The sequence below is a fragment of the Temnothorax nylanderi genome, unplaced genomic scaffold (assembly GCF_030848795.1).
Source record: "Temnothorax nylanderi isolate EJ_2023f unplaced genomic scaffold, tnyl_v1.0 TNYL_tig0015_pilon, whole genome shotgun sequence".
NCBI classification, from domain to species: Eukaryota; Metazoa; Arthropoda; class Insecta; order Hymenoptera; family Formicidae; genus Temnothorax; species Temnothorax nylanderi.
This window is the reverse complement of record NW_027249077.1, coordinates 279675-291704: the sequence shown is the minus strand read 5'-3', so window position 1 is coordinate 291704 and position 12030 is coordinate 279675. Positions and strand designations below refer to the sequence as shown.

At 37.4% G+C, this 12030-nt stretch overlaps 1 protein-coding gene, 1 long non-coding RNA gene and 1 pseudogene across 8 annotated transcripts; 2 read left to right on the top strand and 1 right to left on the bottom strand.

The window, feature by feature from the left end:
- Window positions 1-2708: 2708 nt before the first annotated feature.
- LOC139768370 (putative nuclease HARBI1) lies at window positions 2709-3805 on the top strand (annotated as a pseudogene).
- Window positions 3806-4278: 473 nt separating this feature from the next.
- Window positions 4279-5637, bottom strand: LOC139768214 (uncharacterized). Of its 2 annotated transcripts, XR_011717311.1 has the most exons (4): window positions 5179-5637; window positions 4880-4980; window positions 4483-4793; window positions 4279-4418 (listed from the first exon to the last, which is right to left on the bottom strand). It is a non-coding gene; the product is annotated as an uncharacterized lncRNA (long non-coding RNA). The 2 variants fall into 2 exon arrangements; XR_011717309.1 differs by lacking the exon at window positions 4279-4418 and having other exon boundaries at window positions 4420-4793; window positions 5179-5598.
- Window positions 5638-7107: 1470 nt separating this feature from the next.
- LOC139768213 (probable ATP-dependent RNA helicase DHX37) lies at window positions 7108-9841 on the top strand. Of its 6 annotated transcripts, XR_011717305.1 has the most exons (6): window positions 7108-7122; window positions 7889-8314; window positions 8391-8592; window positions 8656-8867; window positions 8947-9044; window positions 9689-9841. XR_011717305.1 is itself a non-coding variant. In XM_071698172.1 (5 exons), exons 3-5 carry the CDS (start codon window positions 8665-8667, stop codon window positions 9766-9768), a joined length of 366 nt encoding a protein of 121 aa, XP_071554273.1. In that variant the 5' UTR covers window positions 7899-8314; window positions 8391-8592; window positions 8656-8664; the 3' UTR covers window positions 9769-9841. The 6 variants fall into 6 exon arrangements, 2 of the variants coding, with proteins under 2 accessions (XP_071554273.1, XP_071554272.1); XR_011717306.1 differs by lacking the exon at window positions 7108-7122 and having other exon boundaries at window positions 7886-8314; window positions 8947-9521; XR_011717308.1 differs by lacking the exon at window positions 7108-7122 and having other exon boundaries at window positions 7897-8309.
- The last annotated feature ends 2189 nt before the right edge of the window (window positions 9842-12030 follow it).

Below are 12030 nucleotides of genomic sequence, written 5' to 3'. Positions count from 1 at the left end.
CGTCAAAAAGTAACCGCGCCTCCGGAATACTGTGCATGAGTTGAAGCAGACTAGACCACAGCTCTCTAAATTTGCGCCAGTCGTCCCGACGCTCTTGTGATGAATGGTTCGAGGGTGGAGCCGCCCCCACCACCCCAGTCAGGGACTGTGACCAAGCAGCTCCATTTTTAGCCGATGATAACAGAATACCCTGCTTTTCTTTACAAATTTCACTGGCTCGTAAATCAAATTGTTTATAATCTTGAATATGCCTATCCGGGATCCCCCTGGGCTTTCTACGCCCGGAATCCGTCGAACGACCAGGGGGAGAAACGGTCTCCGTGAGACGAGTCGAGGCCGCACCCGACGATCGATGATCCTTATTTGTATTACCGTTAACCATATCAGCGTAAGAAGCTCCACCAGAGGCCGGAAGCCTCGGCCAAGACCCCGAACTCGTCAACAAATCAACAGATGAAGCGGGGGGACGACTCTCTCCCTCCACAATACGTTTAGCACTGTAAAAAGATACATTTTTATGTGCCATAACGATATTAATTTGTTTGTTCTTTTCGAAAATTGGGCAGCTTCTAAATGTGGATTTATAAGGACCGCCACAATTACGACATTTAATCGGCCTCTCACATTGACCGTGTGACTTGTCGCCGCATACGACACAATATGTTTCACTCTTACATGAAGTTTTGGTGTGGCCGAACCTGTAGCAATTGAAGCATTGCCTGGTCTGCGGTACGAAAGGTCTAACCTTCAAGCCCACGTTGTTGGTAAATAAATATATTCAGATCTCTAATACCAACTCCTTTAAAGGTAATTATAATATTGTCCGTTTCCGATAAAACAGTTTTCTTCTCAGTGTTATCCCATTTTCGTCGATACATACGCTCAAAACCAATAATGCCCGATCTGTTCTGAATTACCGACCATAGATCTACGATCGATGAGGGCCAATCCGCAATGACTCCTCTACTAATCATTGACCGCTGCTCCATAAAAGCTTTTAGCTTATTGGGAATTTTCTCACTTGTCTCTAACGCCAGATTGGCCTCTACATAGTCTGAGAATTCCGCTTCTGCGGTAAAATGATTAAGCATCTCTACTGTAGTCGGACAGATACGATTGACCGTCAGAATCATTCATATTTTGATTAGGTTCTTACCTTTTCTGGCAGTAGTCTGGTCGGGGGAAAGTCTCATTGTGATTTTAGCCTTACCACGGAACCTACTGTCGTATCTAGTGATCACGGGACGGGCATGTTGATATGTACATTTTTTCAGTTCGCCGTCGCACACAATGTATGTCTCCTTGTCCTTGTCCATAGGTAAAGTCACGGGTGGATCACGTGGACGAAAAGCGGGTACAGTGTCGTCGCAATTAGAATCCAGGAGCGCAGATATGTTGTCGTCAATATTCCTATTACTATCGTCCACAGCAGCTTGTTTTATCAAAAGGTCGCTTGCGTGGGAGTCAACATTAATCACTACGTTACTATATTCTATCTCCATATCGTCACCAAGATTATCGCTCTGAGAAGGGGAGATATTGCGTCCTCTTATTGAGTTTATCTTCCCTCTGTTTTTTAGCCAACGAGTTCCTTCGGCTTCTCGGCAACCGTCCCTCGGGATCCGTCGCGAGGACTTCTTCCATTATCTGTTTTACAGTCGTATCGAACACCTGTTCCGAGACACCAGTCTTAATCCTCTTGTGCGACCTTCTCAGTGCCTCGTCATCAGAGGCTCGCGGGTTACCGAGCTTCGAAAGTGTATCCGTAGGATCCACCATAAAAACCTATTAAGTAAGCAGAAATCAAAAGCTCCCCCTTCGAGAGGGGAGCGCAAAAAGCTATTAATTATAGGAGCAACCCCAAAGAAAACCACGGTCTCAAGCACACAAAGCCTATCAATATCATGCACCACGGTAGGAAAGAGAGAGGTCGAAACTCTACTCAAGGCGAGGACAGGAAACACGTCCAACTCGTATGGCGGCTAGAACTGAACTCCTACCAGTGGCTGGACAGCTGAAATAGGTTATGGCCCAGTATCCGGACATAACTTGTCCCAGGGTGTTTACGATAACTAATCGGATCTCTGATCGGACTGAGCAGTGGCACTCAACCGCTAGACTTTCTAAATTTCCCTAGACTAATCCGGATCAATGATCCCTGTCTCACAGCACTGATCCACTGATCCCATGGTGGAAGAAAGCTTGACGGAGAAAGAAGACATTATAATTTTATTGAAAGGTAATCTCTCAGGTAATCCTCTTTATTTGTCATAAATAATTGTACGAAATATAAAATAAAGTTAGTAATAGTAATTTTAAATGTATTTATTTTAATATTTTTTGTCTAAACATTGGATTCCTTTTCATAAAATTAATCTATTCCAAAGTTTGAGGTTATATTGGAAAAGCGTAAAATTAATAAAAAAAAAAACATTTTATTAATTATTAGATAGATAAAAACTGATGATTGATGATTGATGACTGATGATTGATCGATGGCTGGACATCGCCTATAACGCATGAAGGTAGTTCGGAAGACACTATACTGTAGTAAGTTATAAATGTAGATAAAAATATGCAATCTGTAATTATTCATGTTACAATATGAAAATAAGAATTTATTTATATCTTTGCAGAAAATATTGAATATATCCGTCGTGCGCAGACACTCGGCGACGGTGTACAACCGAGTGCGGAGCTGATCTGCGTGGTTTGCGACAAGACTGACAAGCTGTCGAGGTGCTCGCGTTGCTAAGTCTAAATTTGGAGTGTCTAAAGATACTATATGGAGATGTGTTTTTAATGTGGCTTACACGCTAGAGCAATATGTTCAAAATTATATTAAATGGCCAGAAGTTCATGAATTAATGAACATACAACAAGAATTTGCTGCTATTAGTAATTTGCATGTGTGGTAGGCGTCATTGATGGCTGCCACATTCCTATTAGTGCTCCTACTGAATATCCAAACAGTTACATAAATAGGAAAGGATTCCATTCTATATTACTGCAAGGTATTTGTAATCATAAAATGAAATTTACTGACGTTTTTACGGGAATTTGTGGCAGTGTTCACGATGCCCGAGTTTGGCGGCTAAGTGATATTAAAAATACCGATAGATCATGATAGAGATAGATATTTTCCACAACATAGTCATCTTTTAGCTGATTCTGCGTACCCATTATCATATTATATGCTCACTCCATACCGTGATAATGGTCACTTAAACAATATGCAACATAATTATAATACAAAATTATCGAAAACTCGTGTTATAATTGAAAGAGCATTTGGAATGCTGAAAGGACGATTTAGAAAACTAAAATATGTATATATGTACAACACAGAAATGATACCACTAGTTATACTTGCATGTTGCATCTTGCACAATATTTGCATCGATAATGAGGATGAACCATTTGATATGTTAGAAATAGAAAATAGAAATAATAACAATAATCAGATTTATGCAGTAAATGCTGATGAAAAAAGAGACATTATTGCACAGTTATTATTTTAATTATAATTATTATTTCATACACACACATACAAAAAACAAATCTTTTTTATATATAAAAACTAACGATTATTTTTGAAATTATTTTATATTGTATAACAGATCACGATATATCTTTTATTCAGAACTACTTTCTTGTTTATTATAAAATTAAAAGTGTAAGATATGAATTGTCTACTATAAAAAATCATTTTTATAGATTTTCATAACATTTATTCTCTATGAATTATAAAAAAATGTAATAAAATGCATTATATGTATATGTAAATAAAAATGTTTAAAACCTATTGTGTTTTTATATAAGATGTATATAAAAGAAAACTGTTTACATATACGTGTAATAATATATTACTACTCTTTAAATATATGTTTATCTATTGATTAAATAACATGTACTTTATTATTAATGTCCAATCAATTTTTCAAATTACTATACTTTGTATGGTTTACGTCATTACTAATGTGTTTTGATATTCAACTATAAATCTTGAATTATAATAGTATTAATATATTGTTATAATCTCCGTTATTTACTGTAAAAAGATCATTGTTTATATAATTATAATATTTCCACAGTGTTAAAATATGTAATTTTTTTATACAGACTTAAAATTTTTTAAATTTTAACTAGTAAGAAAAAATCAGCAAATATCGATTTTTATAATTTAGAAACTAAATCCGCTAACTCGAATCCGGTAGAATATGTTGCTAGCAATTCTATCAGTTTGTTAGAAAATACATAAATACAAATCAAACAATGTATGTATTTATAATTTTTATTATATTAAACAAAAAGATACATATTTATGTATAATGTATGAAATACAATATAGCAATTGAAAATGTATGTAAATTAACATATCTTTGGTTTAATCACAACGTAAAACAAATTGCACCAGTCTGCAATAAATAATATTTAATAAACATAAACATTTATAATAGTATATTTTTCACTTTTACATACCTAATTCATTGAGACTTATATTATTGATGATTTTATCATTGAAGTATACACTGGAAAAAAAAATTAGATCCAAGACAATATTTATTCAGATAGTACCAATGGCTTATTTACTTAATATAATCACATATTTCTTTAGAATTAGACGCGTTTCCCGTCGCGTTTCTGGTGCTCCTTGGTGCAGTAGAAGACGACTTAGCAACGCGAGCACCTCGACAGCTTGTCAGTCTTGTCGCAAACTGCGCAGATCAGCTCCGCACTCGTTTGTACACCGTCGCCGAGTGTCTGCGCACGACGGATATATTCAATATTTTCTGCAAAGATATAAATAAATTCTTATTTTCATATTGTAACATGAATAATTACAGATTGCATATTTTTATCTACATTTATAACTTACTACAGTATAGTGTCTTCCGAACTACCTTCATGCGTTATAGGCGATGTCCAGCCATCGATCAATCATCAGTCATCAATCATCAATCATCAGTTTTTATCTATCTAATAATTAATAAAATGTTTTTTTTTTTATTAATTTTACGCTTTTCCAATATAACCTCAAACTTTGGAATAGATTAATTTTATGAAAAGGAATCCAATGTTTAGACAAAAAATATTAAAATAAATACATTTAAAATTACTATTACTAACTTTATTTTATATTTCGTACAATTATTTATGACAAATAAAGAGGATTACCTGAGAGATTACCTTTCAATAAAATTATAATGTCTTCTTTCTCCGTCAAGCTTTCTTCCACCATGGGATCAGTGGATCAGTGCTGTGAGACAGGGATCATTGATCCGGATTAGTCTAGGGAAATTTAGAAAGTCTAGCGGTTGAGTGCCACTGCTCAGTCCGATCAGAGATCCGATTAGTTATCGTAAACACCCCCAGTGTCCGACCAATTAGAAAATTACCATAACAATTAAAGTAATTTAAATCGACCGTAACTGGCAATATATAACGTCTTTCCGATATGAACATAGAAAAAACGTAGAAAGCAAAGAAAATTACCATGTTGATGAAAAATATTGTTATAAATAGATATTTATAAAACAGTTCTAAATTGATGTTTATATACCCAGTGAAAACAGCCCAGTCAAAATGACGTCAATATGACGTCAAAACTGTCGTTTGTCGTCATTGCGTCAAAGGAATAGATCAATATGACGAAAAATTGACACCATGTAGATTGACGTTGTGCGTGATGAAACATTATAGGAAAAGGTGGAAATAAATTTTTAGATAATATAATTGAGTGTTATGCGGGAAAAACTCGATTAATCACGTTGACATCAAAATGACTACATTATCCACACAGCAAAATATATCTGAGACATATACTACGTTTACGCGAGCGTTACTTCTGTAGTAACTTACGATAATTCCTTCGCGTAAACGGGATTTTCCTTTGCGTAAACGGGATTTTGTAGTAACTTACGATAATTTATTCCGCGTAAACGAGTGATATATCGTAAGTTACTACAGAAGTAACGCTCGCGTAAACGTAGTAATAGCCAGATATCTTTATGCTTACAATTTTAAGTCAAATCTGAGATATCTTATTTTCAGATATTCACAGAATGTCTGCAGGATATCATTACGCGATATCACATTATATCTTTGAAAAAGATATCTCTGCAACATTTGCATACGAATATATGGCCGATTTACAGTTAGCTCTTATATTTTATAAAGATCAACTCAATTAAGTTTATTCGTAGCCAATAAAACAATCCAAGAGGACTTGGATGCCGTACCGATTCGTCCCGGCGAAAGCCACACGCCGCAAGGGAACTTAGAAAACTTGCTCGGGCTGCACCGGAGATAACGACCGCAGCGCGAAAGCAACATGTCGTGAAGGGACTTAAAAAATTTTCGCTCAAGCGAGCGCTAGTAACATGCTCATACATACCCCAGTACCTTCTCGTAAGCAAAAATCCTTACGCACTAGGATAAAAGACGAGCTTGTGAGATACATGGCTCTAATATTTTTTGTGATACCTCCGAGATATCACACAGTGCAGAGATGGCAAAATGCACTAGTACATTTTATGTTCTTTCTGAGACAGAAACTGGATCAGAATTATATTTTGCTATGTGAGTAATAATGAGACAATTTGATCTACTCAGTTATTTTCTTAGACTCATCTTTTGAGACTTATCCATGAATCGACCCATTTTTGGACATCTTCGAAACTGTGGAAGCGCTGCTCAGACAGGCCATGGGTCATTGATTGGAACAAGTGGTAATCAGACGGAGCGATGTCTGAAGAGCACGGCGGGTGGGGCAGAACTTCCCATCGGAGTGTTTCCAAATATTTTTTGACTGGTTTTGCAATGTGAGGTCGCGTGCATTGTCGTGTTGGAAAATCACCTTGTCGTGTCTTTCAGCATATTGTGGTCTTCTTTCTTCTAATGCTCTCTTCAATTTAATGAGTTGTTTCCGGTTTCATCCAACAATGTTTCCAATCTCTCATTTTTGAACTTTTTTGGCTGTCCAGGGCGCTCTGTGTCTTCCAAGTCAAAATCACCAATTTTAAATCGTCGATACCAGTATTCAACCGCTTGAACCGTCGGAGTATAATCACCATAAGCTTCCAGCAACAAACGATGACAGTCAACAGCTTTTTTCTTTAGGTGAAAGCAAAAAAGCATGGCTTCCCGCAAATTGCGTTTCGATGGCTCGAAACTCGACATTTTTGACGCACCAAAAAAACTTGTTACTCACACTTCAACGAAATGGCTTCTACTGATTCTTAAAGCTTAATAACAAGACTTTTATATAAGATTGGCAACAGTATGCACCGGCGTGGAATATTCTAGTTACGCCATCTCTTAGAAAAACCAAAAAATTAATTCCAACACCCAATATATTTCGAAGTTTGGAGCTTCCGTGATCGCGTTTATTGTGGTATTATTGAAGACCACATACTGCATGAAGGTCTTCAATAATATCAAAAATTTTTCATATTTTTTCAGAAATTTTGCAAGAATTGAGACTTATATAAAATTCTAAAAAAATATATAAAATTTCTCAGATACAATTTCTTCATAAATAATTGGATGAAGATTTTCGGAATATTTCAGTATCCATATATGTATGAAAATTTCTGATAAATTGCACAGATTTTCTTACATTTAATCAGACTTCTACAGAGATATATTGGCGAAAAATATTTTATTCTTATTTTATTTGTTTTTTTTGTTTTTTTTTGTTTTTTTAGTTTTTCTAAAAAAACGTTTCAATTTGTATTAAAAAATCTGAAAAATTCTGAGTATTCTGAGTATTCTGAGAAAATCTGAAAATTTTTATAGAAATTTTGATTAATAATAATATGAAAAATTATGATATTTTTCCACCAGGGTTATTAGATTTCGACAAATAAAATCGTAAATGTTCTAGTGGATTCCCTAAGAGCACAGTTGACGGAAAGTCGACGGCAAGTCGACTTTTATAAGTCGACTTCTAGTCGACTTCTAAAAATGGCGGAAAGTCGACTAAAAGTCGACTTCTAAATAGTCGACTTCTAAAAATGGCGGAAAGTCGACTAAAAGTCGACTTCTAAATAGTCGACTTATAAAAAGACGGAAAACAGTCAAGCGGCGCGTCATGCATCATCAATATGGCGGCGAATCTCGAGGAGGCTGGAGGACCAGATGAGTGGACCAGAGTTTACGCGAGTGCGAGGAATACGTGCCGCGAGACAGGACACGATAAGACGCCAGATAGTTCTTGCAGGTATGGCGGATCAAGTCGCGAGAAAGGTTTTGCCCGACGAGGTAAAAGAGGATCAGGATAAGGCCAAGTGGAAACATGCTTACAGGTTAGGTATGGTGTGTTATTAATTATCATCGATAATTAAGACCTATTGAATGCGACCTCTCCATTCTGTATCATCTTTCAGAACACCAGAAATAAAGGAACCTGTGTTCATGCATTCTTCGTGCGTTCTACGGAAAATCAGTCCGGAATAGGTGGTTTATAAAGAGGTGTACGAAACGACTAAGATGTACATGCGAGGTGTCACGGTGATAGAACCCGAATGATTGCCGAAATTCGCCCATGCTATGCCATCTTAGTGAACCATTGGTTGATCCACCGCCAAGGTATTTTTATCACAATTGTTGCTTTATAATGTTTTTCCTACTTATTTATAAAGATATTTATAGATATAATCAATGAACCGGGAAGATCATTTGCCGCGTGTCTGGTACATTCGGAAAGGCCGAATGGGCACTACCATCGATGGATATAGAGCATCCGTGGACGGTGTCAAGTGGTTAGCGTATTTCTTCTTGGAGGGTCAAGTGTGCCCTAAGCTGAAACGATTTGTCCCGTCGCTGCTGACGACACCTGGGAGCATCACCAAGTCATGGGCCAGGTAAATCGTTATTCTATCTCCTTTTGATTTCACGTTGATTCATCGAATAGATTACATCAATTCAATACGATTTTTTCAGGTTGATACCACGCACTCAAGCAATAGTACAAACGCTGCAGTCGCAGGGAGTCGTGTCCAAACACAAACTGCTAGAAATCTGGGGTTCGGATAAAAAATGTGAGATTTTAATTTATAAAATAATATTTAGATATTATCATAGACTTCTATACAATACTAGACCGCTGACAGACATCTCGCCCGTGATGCTTGCCGCCATGTTGATTTTAGTCAAGATATGCTATATTACTATTCTATACAAGTGGTTTTATACAAGATTTCTATACAATAGTCTGGCATGTACAGAATGTCCAAAAGAAAGGGTTTAATACTACAGGAGTAGTGGTTCGATTTCGGCATCCAAGTACGCTACACGTCGAAGGCATGACTTACAAACTTATTGATAACATGTACCAATATTTAACACAAAAACATTCGCCTGCTTCGTTATGTACTGTAATAACGAATGCAGATAAACGCACATCATGAGCAACTGAACACCCGATAGTGACTTATTGTTAATTCAATATGGCCGCACCCTTCACTAACACTTGCACCTTGCACTCGCATCAGCTTTTCGGCAGTGCGTCCATAGATGTTAGTGGTCTAGTATAAAAGTCTGTGGATATTATATATTTATAATATATATATATATATATAATATTATTATATATTTACAACATTATGATAATAATATGATATATATTTATATAGCTAATTTTGCATATTGTTTCGCGATTAACGCTGGAATGTTTTAATTTTAGTTCTGTTATTGTCAGCTTACCAGAAGTGGCTGCCGGAATCCGCGCACGCAGAAGTGGCACAGATATGGCCGCCTTTGTAATTAAGAATAAAACATTAGGATTGTAATTATACAGTTTTTTAGATAATTAAATTATTTTATATATGAAAAAAAATCGAAATGCATCAGTTTTAGCCCTCCAGCAAGGGGTCGATTGTGTATCTTGAAATAATGAGGTAAAAATTACAAAAGTGAGAAAATTCATTAGCGTATCTACGATTTTATTTATCAAAATCTAATAAAATCTGTTAACTTTTGTTATTTTTACTTCGTTTCAAGATACACAATCGACCTCCAGACGTACGCGGCGGTTTATTTTATCGACTTTAAAAGTTGGCGGGAAGTCGACTTTTCGTCATGACGGGAAGTCGACTTTTCATCATGACGGGAAGTCGACTTTAAGTCGGTGGTTTTTGCGACATTCGCCGACTTCAAGTCGACTTAAAGTCGACTTTCGTCCTTAAAAATGTCGACTTTTCTGCCAAGTCAGTTTCGGTAGAAGTCGACTTCAAGTCGACTTAAAGTCGACTTTTTGCTCTTAGGGTTTTCTTACTTTTGTGATTTTCATCTCATTTCAAAATGCATAATCGACCCCCACTCCTCAGAAGTTTATTGGTTACCGGCGTTACCGCATCGCGTCGCTTCTTGTCGCGCGCAAGTGCTTCCGAGTGGGTCCAAACTCCCCTCTTGGAAAAGTGGGGGACACTTTCAGCGCCGTCTATGACATGCAGCCAGAGATATGAACTAAAATAAGTAGTGGGAGAATTGGCGGTACTTTAAACTGTACATACGCGTGCATATACCTTATAGCTGTGTTCGGAGACATCACTTGAGCCTCCGTGTATCATGTTATCCTTATTGTTCACTGAATGTTAAACAAGGATAAAATGAAACATAAAGGTACTCGAGTTAAGTTTCCGAACTCAGCCTATAATATATAGTAAAGTGAATTGCAAGTTTTTGAATAATGTTATTAAATTGTTATTTCTATTGCTTAAAACTATATAGAGAAATAATAATTCTAATGTTCTCAATAATTTGAGAACAGTATTGTATTTTCTATATTTTCTATATTGAGAAAAATATATTTTTTAAGTTATTTCTCTACTTTTAAATAATATAAATTACAGTTAAGTTTAACATCACTCGAAAAGTTGTAATTAATTATATGTATATAATATTATTAAATTGTTGAAATAAAAAATAATTTAAAGTAATATAGGGGAGACCGGGGCTAAACAGTCTGGTTTTTTTCGGTGCCGATTTTTAACAACAAAATAAATAATTTTAGTTAAATGTGGTATACCACTGTAAAGAGTGAACCTTTAGCTACAAAATTTATTAAGGAAATTTTTATCTACGTTGCTTTGTTTAACCGGTATAGAGCAAAAACGACAACGGTGGAAAAATTGAAATCTCAAAAATGCCGGGGCTAATCGATCACACTGCATTTTCAATACATATACGTACATCTAATCCTGAAAAATGATAGGATACATTTTAATAATTGTTTTTTAAGAGAAAAATATAAAAATTTATTTAAAATTTTTATGCGAAACATTATTAAAAAATAATTGTTTTACCTATTCCATAAAACAATTTAGGCACGTGAATACAGAGGTTAACCAAATCGTAAACTCCCCAACGGCACGTCACATTGTCAACGCGGGCAACCACGGGGAACACGCGTGACGGCGTTCCGGTGCCATAGGATCAGCGCGGACCCTCGAGCAACCTAACCAAGCCGCGTTTCTCGCAGGGGAGCGGTAAATAGCGACAGGGGGGTTAGAAAAGCTCGCGGTGGAGCGCGACCATTTTACCGACTCGACGGCGTCCTCGCGCCGATTCCTCGACGCGCCGACGACGACGACGACGACGACGACGGCCACGACCACGACCACCACGACGACGACGGCCACGACCACCACGACGACAACGGCCACGACCACGACGACGACGACGACGACGACGACGACGACGACGACGACGACGACGACGATGACCACCACCGACACCACCACCACTACAACGGCGGCGACAATGACGCCGAGACGATGCGGCGAACGCTGGACGATGCGGTCGCACGCGCGACTGTCACTGACTTAACGACCAACAACGACAATTTACCGCGGCCGGGTGTCGGGACGATCTACCGCGCGCGCGGCATGTCAACTCTCGCGCGGAAATCGCGGGATCTCAGAGCCGTGCCGTGCCTCGCCGTACCTCGCCGACGTGCCGTGAGCGCGAGCGATCTCGAAAACAACGGTCCGCCATCTTTTCGGTCGGCCAAAACACCCGTTTTGC

Coding starts and splice junctions, on each gene's coding strand:
- LOC139768213 (XM_071698171.1), top strand. CDS start 8,665: ATGAACCGGGAAGATCATTTGCCGCGTGTCTGGTACATTCGGAAAGGC. Junction 8,868..8,946: donor ATCACCAAGTCATGGGCCAG/GTAAATCGTTAT, acceptor CGATTTTTTCAG/GTTGATACCACGCACTCAAG. Junction 9,045..9,688: donor CTGGGGTTCGGATAAAAAAT/GTGAGATTTTAA, acceptor TTTTAATTTTAG/TTCTGTTATTGTCAGCTTAC.